The sequence below is a fragment of the Larimichthys crocea genome, chromosome XII, assembly GCF_000972845.2.
Source record: "Larimichthys crocea isolate SSNF chromosome XII, L_crocea_2.0, whole genome shotgun sequence".
NCBI lineage: Eukaryota > Metazoa > Chordata > Actinopteri > Sciaenidae > Larimichthys > Larimichthys crocea.
Window position 1 is genome coordinate 3894971 of NC_040022.1, and position 20025 is coordinate 3914995.

The 20025-nt window shown below is 44.9% G+C and overlaps 1 protein-coding gene across 1 annotated transcript; it reads right to left on the reverse strand.

The window, feature by feature from the left end:
- Positions 1-1540: 1540 nt before the first annotated feature.
- csnk1da (casein kinase 1, delta a) lies at positions 1541-18282 on the reverse strand. The gene is made up of 9 exons (XM_010751059.3): positions 17790-18282; positions 11214-11324; positions 9022-9170; positions 8421-8649; positions 8141-8311; positions 7891-8039; positions 6723-6891; positions 6508-6620; positions 1541-4088 (listed from the first exon to the last, which is right to left on the reverse strand). The coding sequence occupies exons 1-9, from the start codon at positions 17863-17865 to the stop codon at positions 4038-4040; spliced, it is 1218 nt and encodes a 405-aa protein (XP_010749361.1). The 5' UTR covers positions 17866-18282; the 3' UTR covers positions 1541-4037.
- Positions 18283-20025: the final 1743 nt, after the last annotated feature.

A 20025-nucleotide genomic window follows, 5' to 3' on the forward strand; every position in this document is an offset into this window, starting at 1 on the left:
CCATTGTGATGCTTTATTTGCACTGATCAGAATCTCTGTGTTTCACTGGTGGTGTGCTGCTGTGCTTGACCTCCTTCCTGTGCTGTGCTGACTGACAGAGTGTTAATAATCAGGGAATAAATAAACTACTGTGCTGTTGCTGTGGGGAAGAGACTGTGGTTTGCTGACGTCAACTTCAGCCCTGGACAGGAGTAATGTGTGTTTGTGTGTGTCTTACAATGATATCTCCTCTCCTCATATTGATATTCAAAACTCTGAATCTCTGAACGGTTTGTGATTTGTTCACTGTGGAGGATTTAGTGGGATCCCGGGCTCGCTTGTGTCTGCACGTCCTACAGGGAGGAGCAGCATCATGGCAGCATGACCTGTTGTATAACTGTCCTGTGTGCAGCAGTATGCACGTGCTCCTGTTGTCCCACAGCGCTGCTCAGTGGTTACACCATGTCACTGCTGGGAGTGTGAGTTCTTTTAGTCCAGCCTGTGGGTTTATCAGATATTAAAGCTGCAGTGCAGGTAAAGTCTTTATGTGAAAACAGACATAAAAATAATAAAAATGAGTGACTTGGCTTTGGAACCGGAGAGTGGCTGGGTAAAGTCCAGCACGGATGGAGCGTGGACTGGTAGCTGGAGAGTTGGACACTGCTGAGGTCCCTTTGAGCAGGGCCCCGAACATGAAACTGCTCATCACTCCGCCATATCTCCATATTTACATGTCTATACGGCCTTTGTGTATGTGTGTGTGTGTGTGTGTGTATGACAAAAAACAGTTGAGATGTTTATAACTGTCCATCCTAATTAAATCACAAATAATTAAATAATGCTGATATCAAAAATAAACACTAAGCCAGCGGTGATGGAGGTCAGAGTTCAAAACTCTGAGAGGAGTGGAGGTCTCAGTTTCAACTATTATGTTTATTATGTTTGAGGTTGTAGTTTGCAGTGGAGTTAAACTGGACTGAAGTATATTGATATAATGCACACCTGTACAACAAGAGCACTCTACATTCCACTTTATTATTACCTCATTATTAAAACCTGAAACATTCAAACCCTCGTGAAAATAGAATTTATAGCAGAGTTGTGTTGTATTACATGTGACTGCACAAGTGTACCTAATGAAGTGGATGGTCGGGGTGTATTATATACTGTACCTATATTTTTTTATTATAAGAACAGAATAGGCAGTTAAGGGTTCGGTAACTTGCTCAAGGTTACCCCGGCAGTGCCCCGAAGGTGAAGCGCTCCAGCTACCAGTCCATCCTCCAAACCTACAGACTGGGCTACTGCTGCCCATCTTTCTCTGTCACATCAGTCACATGTGAAGTGGGTTGCAGTCTACAGACAGGGTGTACAATAACTACTACAACTTCAACACCAGCAGGTCTGTAATGGATTCGGGATTTGGTTAGTCATGTATGTGCACAGGTCCAGGTCTGCAGAATGATAACGTAATATTCATGGTCCCCAGAGGAGGATTTCTAACTAGATTATCGTTAAAATCTATGAACTAACATGCAAACCAGTCAATAAAAACAACATCTACAAGTACTTATTAATTTATTTACACAATTTTAAAATACACAAATACAGTGGCATTACAAATGAGGAGCAAAACTCTTAAGGTTGGAGTGGAAAGAAAGATTTCCCATGAATCCACAGTAAGAGATGCATTGTGGGACATGAGCACCATCTCCACTGCACAGTTAAAAGCAGACAAAATAAGAACTGAGAGTAAAGTGTACTTTATCATAGCCATCATCATCAGTGAGACAAACGAGTTAATCCGTCACTTTTTTGTTTGTTTTTCAAGCCCACAGGTGAAGTATATTTAAAAAAAAAAAAGTCTGCCTGAGCAGGAAGTCTACTGGAGTTAGGAGGCGTTCCCAGTCACTCCGTACACTGTCATCATCCGAAGCCGTACATCGGCTCGCATCCTACACACAACAACAGAACAAACATGTACTAATAACCACTACGACCCCGTCCCCCTTTAACTACAACACTTTGTAACCAGTCTACCACATAGAGAATTTTTCTACTTCAAAATCTGCAGGGTTTCAGCGGTCAGCTCGGCTGAACGGCCGCTCCGATCGTGTCTCCTCTTGTTGGGAGGACTTCGAGTCACTGAAAAAGAGCCACGTGAGGCTCGCAGCTCCAGTACTGCTGGGACTCTGTGTGATCTCTAGTCCAGAGCTCTCCAAAAACCTCCTCACTTTTAATTGAAGTTGGAGCCCTCCGGTCCAGTTTCTATCCGGACTCTCACATCGCTCGGCGGATCGAGAACTGGTTCAACTGGACTGTGCCGGTTTAACGTAACAGGCACAGTTCAGCAGAACCAGGCGGTTTTGTTTTGTCCCTTGTATCTCCGACCTTTCACAGTTTGAAAATGTATAACTTAAATGTGGAGCACAAACTGTTCTGCATTTCCACGAAGGACAGAAAACAGAGTAAAGAAGAAGAATGGTCCAAACGAGGCAACAAAGCTCAAGATATGATCCAGTGTTTTTAGAAGGGGGTTCGAAAAACACTGAACCCTACATCCCCCATAATGCAACTCGACTCAGCTCGTCTTTTAAAGCTTTTCCAGAGCTCCAGAAGACATTCTACAACGGGCCGAGTGGTCCTCTCCAAGTGTGCCTTAAAACTGTCAGATAACATGGACGAAGTTTAGGTGTGCGCTAGTGTAGGAAAACGTTGTGTAATGGCACATTCTCAATACGAAATGACGTAAGGCTACACGTAATGGACTCGATACAGATCTGTTTGTTGTGTCGTGTGTTAGAATCCCGCAAGAAAAACAAACAATACATGGTGAAAAGAAGCATCGTTAGACTGGGAAAGACTGAAGCGCCTGTGAAGGTGATTTTTGTGTTGAGGAACATCTAGACAGGAAATTTGTCGGTAGGACAGGTGAGCGTTAGAGGAGGTCCACGTAGAAAAATGAAAACCTGAAGCGGTTTGGATGGTCTCGAGAGAGGTTTAGGAGGCAAAGGAGTAAAAAAAACTAAACAAAACAAACAAAAAAAAGAGTATGTTTTCATCCCCCACCCATTTAAGCCTAGCACGGAAACGCACAAACACCCACACGCACACAAAAACCACGTCACTATGCATCACCGGGATTAAAAACAACATGTCACCCATTCAATGTGGACAGATCACTGTTCCATTCACAGCTTTCCCCGAGCAGCACGCTGCAGTCACGACCTGAAGACACACACACAGAGAGAGAGAGAGAGACAGAGAGAGAGACAGAGAGAGAGAGAGAGAGAGACAGAGAGAGAGACAGAGAGAGACAGAGAGAGAGAGAGAGAAAGAGAAAGAGGTGCTGCATGGTTTTGGATTTACTCTAACATCTGGGATCCGACGCACCTGAGGAGGACAAATTCATACTACGGGACAAGCTTTGAAAATAGAACGTTACAAGTCCTTTTGTCCCATTTTTAAAACAAAGGAGGGGGGGTTGTCCCCCTCCCCCGATCTATGTTACATTTAAACCTAAAACACCTACAGAAACAAAAAAAAAATGAAGGACTCTTTCAAGACACCGTCCTTTAACAATTCCGCAACGGATCACGTGTCTTCCTGCTTTCACAATTAAAAAAAAAAAAAAAAAAGAGTCCCACACTATTTTGTCCAGCTAAACACACTCGGGAAGTCTGACCAGTGGAGCTGGTGTCACAGAAGTTTTAATGCTAAAGAACAAAAAGAGTAAAGTAAAACCAAAGTTAAAAAAAAAAGTGAATCCATGGCTTCATCAACAGTAAGGAGGTGGAGGAGGAGGAGTGTTTCCACATCTTCGTGTGAGAAGGAGGCTGCTACACGGACGCACTCCTCTTCCTCGGTCAAGTGAACAAGAGTGCAGCCAGACTCTTGCGCGATGGTTGGTAGAGTCCTCTGTGTCGATTAACAGTCCTGTGTGTGTGTGAGTGTTTATATGTGTGTGTTTGAGTAAGAGTGTGTGTGAGTGTGTTTGTGTGTGTGTGTGTGTGCTGCATGTTGAGGCCTCCATGGTGCAACAGCTGGGTGGAGGGGTTTCACCGTGGAGCTGCAGACTGGAGGCCGCTGGGTGTGACGCGGGACAGAGCCTGCAGAGGACAAGAGAAGAAGAAGAGTTTACATATGTAACATCTGGATCAGAGATACATGTTGTATTTGTGCAGCTGGTTTAAATGTGACCCTGGACAGACCCTCCTCTGCTCCAGAGTCACAGACACCTCTCTGACACTGAAAACTCCCACTCAGCATACCTCGCTGACACATTAATCTCACTTCCCCCCCTCAGGTCTACAGTTTTACAGTCCCACCCTCAACACTGCGCGAGCTGTTATTGGCTGAGGGCTACACACCCACTGCCCAAAGCTGACGCCCAGAAATGTCCAGAACACAGAGTCACACAGTAATGACTGCTTTTGAGGAGAATCCTACTCGTTCTGCAGTGAGAGCAGAGTGTGGAGAATAACATGTAACGTCATGCAATCAGGAAATTAATCCCCTGAGGGTGTGTTGAAGCGAGTCTCTCTCTCACCATACCGTCAAACTATCACAGAAAATGGAACGCAGCTTGTTATTACTGTTTAAACTGTCGTTTCTGACATACTGTTGAGCTGTGTGGATCAGCCTCAGTAACCCCGGCAACGCTTTGTGCACCCCCAACGATGTCAACACCGCACGACATTCATATTTCTCTGTATTTGGGTCAATGTTGCTTCACACCACCGAGATGAACACACTGTAGATGTGTGTGAACTCAGCTTTAACGTTAGAACCTTCGGACAGGCAGCTCAGTAACGGTTATATATGTGTAATGGACGGAGCGGTTAATTAACAGGATTTGGGTTGTTAATGAGGACAGCAGCAGAGGTTAGATGGTGAACTTTGCAGCTCTGTTGAGACACGAAGATGCAGATAGAAAAGTAACTGTCTCACTAGGACAACACCTTTCAGCTGGCCTTATGATAAGTAAACATACACACCACAAATACTATTAATCTCAAGACTGAATAAAGAGGGTTAGGCCTAGACCCCACTAAGTCCCTGGCCGGCTGTGGCTCGGAGGCAGAGCAGGTAGATTTGGTCCTTTTTCCTTGGTTCATACACAAGCAGATGTTTGCACAGGGGAGTTTATTTTGACAACCGACCGGATTCTCTGTGCTGTTTGTGTGTCTGACTTCCGGCCACTTCAATGTGCTCTGTGCTGGTTGGTCGCGGTGTCTGTCAAATCAGAACAGCCACGTATTCTCCGCAGGGTGGAGCACAGAGCCGCTCTGAAGCACACCACAGCACTTCTGCTGGGGTTATTAACACTGTCTAAAACGGCCGGTGGCTGCAGGCACAACTGGAACACATAGCAGCCATGCCCGGTGGTATTTTGATTAACTATTACACTCTTTGACCTCCTGGGGGAGCACTAGGTCTACAGGACAGTCGAGAACAAAGGACTTCATTACAGTTGTCCCTCGCTATAACGCGGTTCACCTTTTGCGGCCTCGCTGTTTCGTGGATTTTTTTTAGTGTAATTTTGCATGCTTTTTTTTACAGTGTACTGTACAGTATGAATGTGCATTGTGTTCGGCGTCCTGATTAGCTATGGGAGTACTGTACAAAATGTGTTCGGCTAGTCAGATTTACATAAATGTTCAATCGCTAGAAGAGTGTAACTCTGAAGTACTGTATGTTTGCGCCAGTACAAAGAGGCACCGTCAGAGGAACTGTGAAATGCACGTGAGTTACTGGTAATAATTTCTTATGTGTCAAACCTCGTAGATTGATCATTAAAATTAAATTTGTTAAAAATGTTTGGGCTTGAAAACAGGTTTTGATCTTTGGTTTCATTTACTAATACAGTATTGTATTTTTGTTAAATCTGCGAATGTTTAAAGTTTGAGAGTGTTTAAAAAAGAGAGAAATGTGAGAAAATGTTCATGTGTCTTCATCCGTCTGAGAAAACAGTATAAGTGTGTGGTTAGGGGTTTTACGGCCTTAAAACATGTATAATAATTCTAAAAAATAAAGCTGATTACTTCGTTTATTGCGGGTTATTTTTAGAACGTATCCCTCGCGATAAACGAGGGACCACTGTACACCGCTGGGACGAGCTCAGATCGACTTTATCAGCAGGACGACAGCAGACGCCCTTTAAAGTCGTGTTTACCGTCAGTCAGACAGTTCTGCTTCACGTCAGTGATTCATTTTCTATGGAAAACAGAAAAGAGGAACAAGCAAACATCTGGTACGAGTGAAAACAGAAGTGCTTTGTCCTTTGCTGATCGGTGTCATGCTGATACGTACTGTGGGCTTCTGATATGAATATGCTTCCTTTTTTGTCGACGGGTCAATATTTGTTGTGTTAATTGAGCACAGACGACTTATTTCATGTTTGCTTTCCATTACTCACTGAACGGCTGGTTTTATTTGTCTAGCCAAAAAAAAACTTTTCTTTTCCTGCTCAGATGAAACTCTAGTTACACCAGAGTTGCACCAAACAGTTCATCTGTGTGTGTTTACCTGTGAGGTGGACATGCGGGATGTGTCCTGGCGTCCCGTCAGGTCTGACGAGGAGATGTTGACCGGTGCTCCGCGATGAAGACGCATGCTCACCTTCCTCTCCTTCTCCAAACCTGAAGACAAACAATTATTTTCATCAGATGAATTCATGTTTTACTACTTTAAAGAGTTTTTCCCTGTTAAAAATGTGTGTGTGTGTGTGTGTGTGTGCTGACCTGTGTGTGCGGCGGGGTTGAGCGGTGAGGGGGCTGCGACTTCCTGAGTTGCCCTGGCTCTCCCTGAGGCGGAGGCCATGCCCCTGGCCCCGGGGTTCCTGCTGTGCCTCAGCCTCTCCTCCCGCTCCCGACGCTCCCTCTCTGCGTCTTCCACGGCCCTGTTGGCACCCTGACATAACACACGCACGCAAAGGTTACGGTTTGTTTCCGTTTTGCCAGTTACCACAGCGCCAGCCCAGCTATCAACATCTGGCTGAGCAGGTCCAAACACGCTGACGCTCAAACACTCCCGTTTGTAAAGAGGAGAGCCTGCGAGCTCTCCAAAAGAGCAGCTCTGACAAAAGATCCTTTTCAGCCGCGTCAATGTCTCTTTTTAACGGCTCGGTCTCAGTTTTGTTTCCACAAAAGGACGCTCAACGGACACATTTACATTTACGGGTGCAGATAGTGAAGCCTCACCAACAAACGCCTCGTGAACAGGTGGTGTTCATCCGGCTCAAACAAGTCATTTACAACGAGTTTGTCCAGTTAGAGGCCCACTGGATCTGGCTTAAATTAAACACAGACTTTGTCCTTAAAAGGATAAATATAAATACACACCCAAACTTTATAATGATATGCAGCCAAACTATTGTCAGAATATAATGTGTGCACTGCCTGTTTATTTAGCACATATCCTGAAGCTAAGGCTGGTAGAAGTAGGAAACAGTTTGCAGGCAAGTGATTGGACAGACAATTTGTGTGTGTGTGTGTGTGTGTGTGTGTCAACTGACAGCACACACACACACACACTTTCCCTGGAAAATTAGAGGTATAGTTCTTTAGGTGAGAAATTAAGCACCTAGATTTGAAATATGTGCTTGAGACATCAAACTTGTCGTCATGTTTGGCTCAAGGTTTCTTCGCCACAAGCAGAGGCAGCGTGGTACGTGATATCAGATCGAGTTTTCCTGGAAATATTCATTTCAGTGAACAGTGCTGTATCTGTCGACCACATCAGACACATGAGATAATTCGTTTACAGCTGCGATGAGGTCAGTGAGACTGCTCATGTTCCAGCTGCAGATTAAATCCACCCAATCAACTGTGAAAGCAAACAAATGCTGCAGTGGCCGACTTTGAAGGCGACACAAATAAAAAAGTGAGTGTGTGACTCGACGAGACTTACGAATTTGAGCATGTTCCAGTCGAACACGTAGTCGTAGGAGAAGCCCTGTCTGTGGAAGAGGTTCCTGAAGAGCTGGCGGAGGTACGAGTAGTCGGGCTTGTCGTCGAACCGAAGAGAGCGGCAGAAGTTCAGGTAGGTGGCGAACTCGGCTGTTGAAGAGGACGGTAAAGGTCACGCACACAGGTTTCAACAAAGACACAAGCACTGGATCGACGTTGATAATGGTGAGTGAGTGAGTGGTTAGACGTACATGGGTAGCCTTTGCACAGGACTTCAATTGGGGTGGACATTTTCTTCTCGCTGATGCGTTCGTACTTCTGCCTCTTGGTGGCGGCTTTGAGGCCTTGCCAGGGCAGAGAACCCAGGTTGAAGTACATGAGGACGTAGCCCAGCGACTCCAGGTCGTCTCGTCTGGACTGTTCTGTAGACACAAAGAGGACAGAGTCAGACCAGCAGCCAGGTGTGTGCGTGCGTGCGTGTGCGTATGACATGAGGCTGGATTCCATGGACGCTACAAGAACAAGTCTTACCGATGCCCAGATGTGTGTTTATGGAGGCGTAGCGGGCGGTGCCAGTCAGGTTCTTGTTCTCGCGGTAGGGGATGTGCTGGTGTGTGCGAGCGTCGCGGTACTTCTTGGCCAGGCCGAAGTCGATGATGTAGACCAGGTTGCCCTTCTTGCCCAGCCCCATCAGGAAGTTGTCGGGCTTCACGTCTCTGTGGATGAAGTTCTTGGAGTGGATGTATTCGATGCGGCTGATCTAGACGGGCAAGAGAGAGAGAGAGAGGATCTGATGTCAGACACAAGTGCCAGAGAGTGCTGTGGTTGGAAAGAGCCAATCGGAGAGCTTCAAATGTAGTTAGCACTCCAGTCATTCAGGAAAGACATTAGAAAGTACATTTCCAAACTGTCTGCGTGCTTCTTCTCTAACAGCTGATCTTGGAAGGTGTTGAGATCCAGTGATGGTCACGTTCACGCCTCACACATTTGTCAAGAGTGCTAAGAGAGTAACAACAGTACGCTCGAGTTAAAAATACAACAACTAAACCAGCATGTGCACAGGCCCTGTGGCTGCTGACTTCCAGCTTACACCCGCCCCCTTCCTCTTCCCCTTTGTTTCTCTTCCTCTCACCATCTGGTCAGCCAGCAGCAGCACCGTCTTCAGGCTGAACTTCCGAGAGCAGAAGTTGAACAGGTCCTCCAGGCTGGGCCCCAGCAGCTCCATCACCATCACGTTGTAGTCGCCCTCGGCCCCGCACCACTTTATCGTCGGGATACCCACTGGAAAACAAGAGAGGAGAGAAGATTACATTTAGTACTGATTCATTATTTGACTGATCAACTCTTTGCAGGATTTAGACACAATATTTGATGTGATGATGATGTGTCTATTATCTGGGCAGGTGTGTATGAGACCTCTGGAAAACAGTCCAAAACTTTGACATTCTTGAAGAAGTGTGATTCTTGCAGGGTCTCTTCAGTGCCTAAACCAGCCTATAGCAAATAAATCCAATGCAGAAGTGCTACAAAGTGAAATTCCTCGAGCAGCTGCTTGAGGCTGGCTACAGAATATTTCACCCTCCATGTTAAAAGCAGAATTAAACACGTTTTGGTCTCTATAGCTAACTCCCCTGATCATGACGAGTGTACCAAGTCGGAATTTCTATTGAAGTCATCCGTTCACGTGATATCAAGGCTTCACGTTAAATTAAATCAACAGCGTGGTGGTTTTGATTGACAGGTGGCCTGTTTGAGCAGCCAGGCGTCGCTCGGCTCATTTGAGCCAACTGAGAGAAAAATTCGGAATTTTTCCAAGCAAAATGTCAAAGAGGAAATGTATCCATCTGACGTGTAGTTGGAAAAACAGTCAACTGCTGACCAAACTGTTTAAGAGATTACACTGTATGCATTTTGTTTAGACTGTATACCTGCACCGGGAGTATCTTTTTATATTTGCTGCATGTTTCATTCTTCCTTAGATCTCTTTAAACTTGCATATATATTTTATATTTGCACCATATACCATATGAGGGAAACGTTTCTTCAGTTCTCTGTAAAGACTATACGTATGACAGCGTCGACAATAAAGTTGACTTGAAACAAAGGCACTTATCACATCATCAATGGAAAAACATAAATGAATGAAATAATGAAAACAATCAGGAGTTGCAGCTCTAACGCTCTAACACTGTACTGTGATTAAGACCCATCACTCATTGTGTCCACCATTATGTTTCAACACATCAAAGTCATTTGAGAACACTGAATGTTTTTTTATTGATCCTGTGAGAGAGGAGCAACCTCAACATGAAACATTCATTTATTAATGTTTTATCTGAATTTAGCATTTCGGTTTGTCTTTTCAGTACATATTGGACTTTTCAGGATTCATCTGAACGTGTTGATGGTGCGCAACACTCCCAATGCTTCCCAGCAAATCCTCGTTCAAAAGCTCCAGTGACAGCATCGTGAGCAGGAATAATTGTGGAATGCTACAGCAGAGACCAAAAATGGTTGATATGTGATATATTCATGCCTCTACACACACACATGCATTAGGAGTGTTACAGCAGAGGCCAGCTGCTTTACTAGTAGCTGGTAATGAGCTGACGTTGCCAAGGCGAAGAGGCCATCTGGCATTTCCTTCTACAGGCAAACCGCAACAAAATGCTGCTCAGCAGCTAACACCGCGCACGCACACACACACTGCATTAGCTATTTATATACATCCCACCGTCTGGGTTAGACACCATGCCCCAATAAATCCTCCTGTGCTGGAACAAAAATACAAACTCATGTGTGTGCATAGTTGCGCTGACGGAGACAGAGTGTGTCCTGTACGTCCACCTCGACCGTCAGCTATGAAGACGGGACATGACCTCAGCAGACAACAGAGGGAAGCTGGACATTTGAGGAGTCACAGTTTTTAGCACAGGTTGGCCCTTGGTTTAGAGTCGAGCGCCACGTTTACATGCTCCGCTCTGATTGGATGTTTTTTTTGGTGACAACTCATCCGGAGAAATACACAGAAATGTTTTAGACGACAGATGAACACGCTAATTATTATACCTGCTAAACATGACATTAATCAATGTGTGTTGTAAGACAGAAGTCACAGTAAATAACATGCCGGCATGTTGAACGTGGAGGGTTAAGTCAAACAGGTTCTTCCAGGTCACCATTTACAGTTCAGCTTCAAAACAAGACTGAATACACCTCGCCACAGTTTTTCAGTCTGTCATCTGACCTCTAGCTAATGATTCACAATGGGGAATGGATGTTTGATTATGTGTTTATGTGCATGGGTGTGTGTGCATACAGTACCTCCGCCCTGCATCATCTTGTAGATTTTGCTCTCTATGTGGAGCTGCGGGTGTTTGGTCTTCACGCATTCCAACTTGATGGCCACCTCCTCTCCGACGGAGATGTCGGTACCTGGACAAGGGAGACAAAAGACAGAGGTCAGCTGCGCGGAGACACGTGTTTACCAGAGTTGACTGATCATCGGCGGCGACTCTGTGGAGCTGTTTACATGTGTCGATAACAGACTGTTTGTATGGGGAGCACGTGTTATTAGCTGCTGGCGACAGAACAAACATAGGCATGCATCGTGTGGCTAAAGGTCTGTTTGGGTGTTTTCTCTTCTGCTTTCATGTGTCTACTTGCATGTGGAGTTAAATTCCTCTGGGCTAACATCAAGTTTTCATGCAACTGCTTTAACAGACAAGAATACTTTGGAAAGTGTTTATCTGAGAGCACTCTGTGGACGGAGAAACTTCTTAAATATGGTCACGGGCTCCAGTTCTCTCCACATAAGCACAGCAACTGGACACCGGGTTACGTAATCCCATTTCCCTCTCTCACACACACACACAGTCTCATACGGGCAGTGGTTAAATCGTGTTGGCTAACAGCCGCGCCAATAAAGTATCATTGATTTCCCTGTGTGAGGTCATCGGGGCGGGATCGAGCAGCAGTCAGCAGGGTGAGGCCCGGTGTTAGGGCCATGACTCAGTTTGAGGAAAAGAAAAAGAAGAGCGGCCTGTGTGTCGGGGTCCCATGCAGGCAAACAGCAGCTCTGCTAAAGATCAGCCAAATCAAATGGCATTGACGTGCCTCCGGCCAAATCAATATCCCAATCAAGTCTGCTTAGTGACTTTTAAAAAAAAAAGGGGTCACCCACATCCAAAACGTTCCATCCACTTCCAGGGAGGACATTTTGTGTCTCCACAGAAGTGAGACAAGTGGGGTGGAAATGCTCTTTGTCCCCGCTGTCGAATGATTGCTCAGGAAGAGGCGCTTAGTGAAAAGAAAGTCATTACAAGTTGCGAAACGGGCTCAGGATTGCTTGTCAGACGGCAGCCGTGGTGATGATTTATCAGCCCATACTTTACATAGTCAAATATTTCACTTTATGACTTGTTGTTCTGGTTCTGTGCTGACCCATAAAAAAAAAATTAAAAAAATTAAAAAAATCAATCAATCAGGAACAACAACAGTGAACACGCCTGCAGAGACTCGGTTGCACAGGAATGTGATTTGCCTGGACACATTTTCTCGGGGGAATGCAGCCCCCCGCTGATCTCCTCAGAGAGGGGAGGTGGTTAGCGTGTGTGTGTACATATGTGGTGTATGTGTTTTTATCTGGAGCCGTACTGATGGTGAAACATGTTGAGACACGTCCCTCTACCGTGGTTTCACCAACAACAACAGCAGCAGCAGCAGAGAGAAACTACAGAGTGCGTTCACGCCGAGTCATGTCATGCAACCTTGGACCAATCAGGGAAGCGTGCAGATGTAACCAGGGTGGATTCAAATGCCATGGTGGTGGAGGTTTGAAATGCATCCGGCCGGGTGTTGAAAAGTCATGAACGTGGCTGTCTCTCAAACGTTACTCCCATCGGCTTTAACCACGTCAGTTGGAAGCCCGAGTAAAGACCCGCTTGCCGTCTGATGTTGAGTCGTGGGGATCGTGGCGGGTGAAATGACGGGATAATTAGCCACAGATCTGCCTCATTAACACAGCAAAGAGATGGTTCAGGTGATTTCTACACCAATATAAAACACGAGAGCGCTGTCCGATTCCTGACGCCACAAGACCAATAAAATACCTCATTCGTAGTTCGCAAATCGAGATTCATCCGCGTGTTTGTGTCGGCTTATGTATCGTTGTTAGCCAACACTAGCTAAACCGTGTCCAAACAGGTTCAGTGAGCTGCCTCCCTCTGGACCTCGAGTTTCATGCAGCCCAGGAAAGAAACCGGACGAGTCACAATCAGATTTGTCACCTGGCCAACAGATGACAAATCTGTGGCGCATGTGTCTATATGCAGGTGATTTTATCATGATATATAATACTTGGAACAACAAGTGTGTACATGCAAATAATACAATGCACAATCCCTTGTACTCAAAGCTCTTTCTTTCTTTCTTTCTTTCTTTCTTTCTCTCTATATATAGATATATACCATCTCGTGGCCTGAGGCATTCAATGTGTATTGTCACTGTAGAAACTCAAACACATCCTGAGGTGTCACTTCACACAGCGAGGAGGACGACATTATGTCACCAGCCAAACAATGCTAACAGTTCTCAAACACTGAGACAGCGTTCTGTGGGGAGGTGTGAGCAAACAGATGAGCCGCTGTCCACAGACAGTGTAGAGAAGTTCACAGTGGAAGCTGTGGGTACTGTGGTTCAGGAAGGTGAAGGTTCAAGAAGTGCGTCACACCGGCCTGCTGCTGTAGTACAACGTGTCCTCGGGCGCAACTATGGAGACGAACGTACAGAGAGTTTGCTAAGAAAGACGATTACTCAACTCCATAAGTTTGAGGGAAGTCTTTGTCTGCGGTGACGTCTTCATAACCACAAGAAATGCCATAACTTTTCATAGCACTGAACCACACAGCAGCAGAATGCATCAGCAGGTCTCAGCATGTCTTCACTTCTGTTATTGTTCCAGTTTCATGTTAGCTTATGTAAGTAGACCCATCCCTTTCAGCACACACTGCTGGAACCGTTTCGTTTGCCGAGGCATCACAAGCCAAGTTTTTGTTACATAAGTCCCAGTCGAACAGGTAGCAGGCTGGAGCAGTGAAGTATCACGTCACCACGGTTTGAAGACCAGACCAAAAATGGTACTGGCTTCAGAATGCAGGGGGGCTGCCAACTACTGACACTTTATAAAAGAGAGAGTTAGATTAAAACTATTCTGTTACCACTGTCTCTGTTCTCACTCTTCGTACTGTTGTGCTCCAAATACAATCTCCTCTGAGAAGTGGGGAACACTTTACGGCACTTTAAGTCCCACACCACCGACTATTCGACTGATTTTGGTGAAACTGGATCATATTTTATGCAGAAAATGTGTTTTGAGTTTCCTGGTGGACAGTGAACTAAACTGCTGCCAACTGTAGCTAATGTTAGCTCAGTTTGTTAGCCGGGCTGAGAGCCCAGAGCACGGGGGAATGCTGACAGGGAGCCGGTGTCGTGCCAGAACAGGAGCTGGGCAACGTAAATGGGCTTATCAGCCTCTATAGATATAATGACAGAGGCAAAAAGTCCCATGGAGACGTGGATGTAGTAGCACACACCAAAAAAAAAAAAAGACAGGGAGAAGCCACCGGACAAGAGTAAATCTGGGACTGACTTTAGTCGTTATCGAGAGCTTGGTGAAATAAAAGGCTGAAAGACAGGCGCTGAGCTGGGCTGACTGCTTTTGGACTAGTCAGTGATATCAGCTGGCTGCTATGTCTTGTGTTGTTGACCATGTTGATGTTTGGCTGTCAGCAAAGTTGGTGACTATAACAAGTAATATAATCATAATAAATACACATCTAGAGAGTCCATTTTTACCACAGTGATATGAAACACAAAGACATACAAGAACTTTGCTCAACATAAATTTAATTCAGAAATGATCAAGATTACAAATCAAACAAGATGTCTGATGCCAGTTTTCCATACTTTGTGTCACAGGGAAAATTCAGGTCAGTGAGTTCGCTCCATGACAAACAAAGCAACCAGGTTTCTGTAGCTTGTTTCAACATGAACCAAACATGCGCATCAGCATCGGCCGTATGACACAACAGGAAATCTACAGCTCTGACCCAGCCCCCTCCACTGGCTGCTTTGTGTGCAGGTTTACAATGAGTCACCGTCACTTCTCAAAGATTAGACACTGTCGGGTTTGACAGCACAGAGAGTACGAGAACTCGTGTCCACATCCTGCCAATAACAAACAGCAGAAGCCACCAGACGTCCCCGGCACGCCAGGCGGCTCGCACACTGTCAGCGTTATTGAAGCATTCACACGCTGTGTGAGAGCTTTAATGTGGGACAATTACCTTTAATGTTGGCTGCTGACTGGACATACAGTCAGACTATTATCTTCCCTGTGCATTTCCTCTTTCAGGTTGACCTTTATTCAAATGTATATGGCGTGCATGTCATCAGAGAGGGAGGACAGGAGTGAACAAGCCGGTCCGATCAACAGGTAATGGAAAACACTCTGGAAATGACTAATCCATTAATGCATCCAACATTCAGTTTCAAGGATTACTCAGGGGGGTTAGCCCGCGTGTCATCTTACCCGGACACAATATGAGATCATCCGTGTGCCTCCGCGCACAGTGATGATTACTTTATACAGATTGATGGGAGAATATAGCTGACGATCATCCTCTTCTAAACACCACATCTTAGAGCTGAATATTAAATGTGGAGACATGTGTTATCCATAAGCACGACCACCTACAGAACAATCCGTGGTCTCCAAACATCGGGACGCCATCTTTCATGAGGAACTTCAGCCGGGCCAAAGCCTGTAACTTGCTCGAGTTGTGAAATCCACAACTGTCAGCAGACCTGCTGCGCTGACGTCACTGAAAGAAACACTTCAGTATTTAGGGAAATAAAACTTTAACCACTGAGGAATTTCACAGCAATTAAAAAGACACTTAATGAGCAGGGGTGTAGCAGTACAGTCTTTATGGGTCGGTATGTAGCTCACGTTTTTGGTCCAGCAGAGAAAAAGTGTGTAGAAAACACTTTGAGCAGATGTTTAAATGCTGTATTTTCTACACCGAGCACACGTCTCTCTGATTATTATTACTTTGTGTGTCCCTGCAGTGAGAAGCTGATTGAACACCGCGGGCAGAAGCACTCGCTTTGTCTCCTTTCTGCTAATGGACACATTCAGACGATGCCGTCGGCGTGTATGAAATGTTTCCACTGACAACACAGACAAACAACGTCCTCAACGCTCCAGGCTCTCATTTGCATCGTAGGTAGGCAACGCTACATGAACTTGACTAACCAGGCTAGGCCGAAACAGGCGACAACTGGTGCGATGCCAAAACGCAGTGGGTAACGCTCAAATGTTTTGTGCGATTACGTGGACGTAAACGTGGACGTTTTCGGCCGTTGGGGTCATTTCCTGTCCACTAATGAGCCCGTCTCTCGTTTGCGGCGTCATCTGCGTATCAACTGATCGCTAGAGGAGATGTGTCACGGTGTGAGTGGATTTCCGCCTCTCCTAAAACGTGTACTGGATTCATTCTGTCACCGTTACAGCCGCGATTACACGGTGAAGCACTTTCACTGCAGGCCAACTTGAAAAACCTGCACTGTGCTGCCTCGTTATACGATACAGTTTCATATAATAACTACCTGGAACGCAAAATATTCTCTGTTTAACAGCAGTAATACACATCAATAATCATGACTTATACACACACACGGTTCTGAGTGGTCGGACTTATTGTTTTCTCTGGGTTGGTTCGATGTCAGTGATGTAGTGGTCAATCCACAGCCGGTACAATCCTTCATTAATAATGCAGCCTCCTCTCTATTGTTGTTCAGATGACCAAGTCTTAAACTCAGAAACGCGATCAGATGTTTTAACGCCGTTGCCAAGAGCTGTGGACGTCGAACATGGCCAGCAGAGGATGCATTACACAGAACTCACACTGGAGATGATGTCTGATGCCGTTTAATACGCTCATACACATATTCTGATGTTTGCATATCTGTGTTTTCACCTTCCACCACCGCCACTGTGATCTGTGCTAGTGGTCATTCTCAACCCACTCTGCTTGTGGGGTGAGTAAATATTATTTATCATCAGTCTTTATGCAATCAATTATTTATAAAAAAAAACACTAGCCAATCAATAGGGCAGGGCTCATAGCACTTTGGACAAGAAGCCCAGTAATGAACATGTCCCCTCTGGCACAATTTATTAACCATTTTCATGTCAAAGAATCCAGCTGAAACTCACCAGGACCACAGTAAATACATTGTCATGCGTTTAACACCGTGTTTACTGACTGAATAAAGTCTGGATAATGTGAAATTAAACCGTATAAAGGTGTGGAGAGCTACATCTCTGAGCAAAGTGAGCAGTAAAGGCTGCTGTTACATGTCATTCAACACTGACTTCACAGTAAAGCCTGTGCTTGTGAACACTTGCTGGCAGTAAAAGTACTGGTTCTGGTTCCGAGTGAATAAAAGGGCAGAGAGTGAGCTCAAGCATTAGCTCAGCTCAGCGCTGATAAAAGGGTTTAGCTGCAGTGCAGCCGTCAGTCTGTCCATTGTTGCCGTCAACACGGCTCAGCTGTTCATTCACTTGACAGCACGGAGACAAAGTGTCCCACCGCAGGTCGAGCATATTACACAAACACACCGTGTGTTGGACATTATTACAAAAAGGTGACAGGCGCTTTTTTTGAAGGCGTTTAGCCTGCTAGCTCGGGGTTAGCGGCTAATGTTGCTAACACTAAAACAGTGAACAGCTGATCAGCCCGGAAAAGCGGCGACATGAAAAGCTGCTCGGCTCTTCCAGCTTTTCGTGTACCAAAACAAAAACGGAAAACAAGACAGAAGAAGTGCATTTCTCACCCAGGTAGATGTCTCCAAAGGATCCACTTCCAATCTTCCTGCCCAGTCTGTATCTGTTCCCCACTCTTAACTCCATGGTCGGCGGTCTGTGGTCGGCCAGCAAGCGCGCTCGCTAGCTCCAAAAACTATCCAGAAATGTTCAGGTTTGAATGTTTGGATGTTTTGTTTCAAGAGCAGAAACTCGAGAAATTAGAGGGATTAAAAAAAAAACCCTCCACCGAGCGATGGATTGTGTCCTTCCGGATGCAGTCGGCTCTCACAATCTTTCGCCTCTTGTTTTAAAACCCTCCCGACGTCATATCGCGCCAATACGCCGCTCGTTGTGAAGCTCAGAGTGTGAACTTTATGCTCTCGACGTTTTTGATCAGGATGGTGTTGAATTGTCCGCGGATGAAGACGGATTTTGGGGAGGTTCAGTCTGTCCTCTCTGCTCTGTTTAGGATCCTGATCAGTGAGCTGCTCGGTGAGTCTGACATCACTTCCTGCTGGGTGATGACGCGGGAGGACGCTGACAGAGAGTCTCTGAGCGGAGAGCTGCAGGCAGACAGCTTCAGCCCTCTACAGCCATTCATATATTAATATTAGGCCACATCTGTGAAACATCTGGACCTCAAAGTAACTGATCATTAAAGTAACAATAGATTTGGATTAGCGTTGATTTGATTACATCGATTGTGCACTCTGCTGCCCTACTTTTTCCTTGATTGATTAAATCATTCATTCACTCTGGCTTTTAACAGAGTCATGTTAACAATATACACACTTCCACTAGTTTATTGTGGTTGGGACAATGCTGAATCTTATATTTAATTTGATAAAAAGCCATTTTTTGGCCTAGATTCCCCCCCTTAACATAAAGAAATACAATACCCTGCCCTAACAAAGAGGTGAAAATACCAGCTCTGTGGCTGTTGAAGGAACCAATATTTTCGCCCCACCCTGAATTATCTCCCAGGTACAAAGTTCATGCATTTATCATTATACAACACTGGATTGGAGCCGAAACGTCAGCTGTAGTCCCTGTTACACACAAACAAACGGTTATATAGCCTGGTTCTTCTGATCAGCCTGACTGACTCCTGATATCCTTGTGATCGCATGTGAACTCCTGGATCATGTGGGTTACAGGATCAGTACCCGAGTCAATGATCCAGAGACAGGATACCGTCTTCTTTTAATAATAATCATACAGTCCATAAGTGAAGTCAGATCCTTTAGGTTAACGCATTAATACAATGTAAAAAGTCCTGCATTCGACAGGATCGGTGTGTAGGATTTAGTGGTGTCTAGCAGTGTAGTTGCTGATTGCAACTCCCTCACCTCACCTCCTTCCTAGCATGACAGAGAAACTACAGAGATCACGAAATGCGCAAAATATGGCAAAGGCCCTGGTCAGAGTTTTCCAGCTGATTTTTAAATCATTGCTTCCGCTTGAAGTTTCCAGTCAGCTGCTCTCAGGACTTATACTGCACATAATGAAAGTTTGGCTGCTTTCAGTGATTTCACTGAAACTAACAATTAAACTCCTTTCAGTGATCACACTGAAACCTTAGCTCGTTGCTGTGATTAACCTCTAAATGCATCACAATCACTTCGTAACTCCTTTACTTGACCTGACACTTCACACCCTGTCAGTGTTTCAACTTGATCTATTACACCTCACCTCACAAACAAAACTGGTGCATTTTAATTGTTTTAACACAAGACCAGGGAAATCTGCATGTTACAGCAGCTCGTATACACAAGGTGGGTAATAAATGACTCATAAAAAATAAAATTGAAAATTATAAAGATATACTTGAAAAAAACAGATAAAGGTTATATACACTATATATATATACTTGAAAAAAACAGATAAAGGTTATATACACTATATATACCTTTTTAGATTTACCCCCAAACAGCTTTTGGACCTGTTGCGAAATTCCAAACAATTAAAATTTAAGACTTTTGATAAATTTGAGTTTCCAGAATTACTTAATCTTGAAGTAGGACACTATTTTTTTATATATATATATATTCAGCATTGTTTTTTATCTGTCTATGATATAATTCTAGTTACAGCATTAAATAAACCTAACTTCATCTATATCTATATCTCTATATTCATCTATATCTCAGTATTTTGTGGCTGTTATTTACAGCCGCCATCTTCGTTTCCTCCCTCCGTGCCCCGTGCTGTTCTTCTTCCCGTGTTTCCTGTTGGCGCCTCATCTCCTCCCTGTAAAGTCTCTGA

Coding starts and splice junctions, on each gene's coding strand:
- csnk1da (XM_010751059.3), bottom strand. CDS start 17,865: ATGGAGTTAAGAGTGGGGAACAGATACAGACTGGGCAGGAAGATTGGA. Junction 11,325..17,789: donor CTTTGGAGACATCTACCTGG/GTGAGAAATGCA, acceptor TCCCTTGTCCAG/GTACCGACATCTCCGTCGGA. Junction 8,312..8,420: donor AAACACACATCTGGGCATCG/GTAAGACTTGTT, acceptor TTGTGTCTACAG/AACAGTCCAGACGAGACGAC.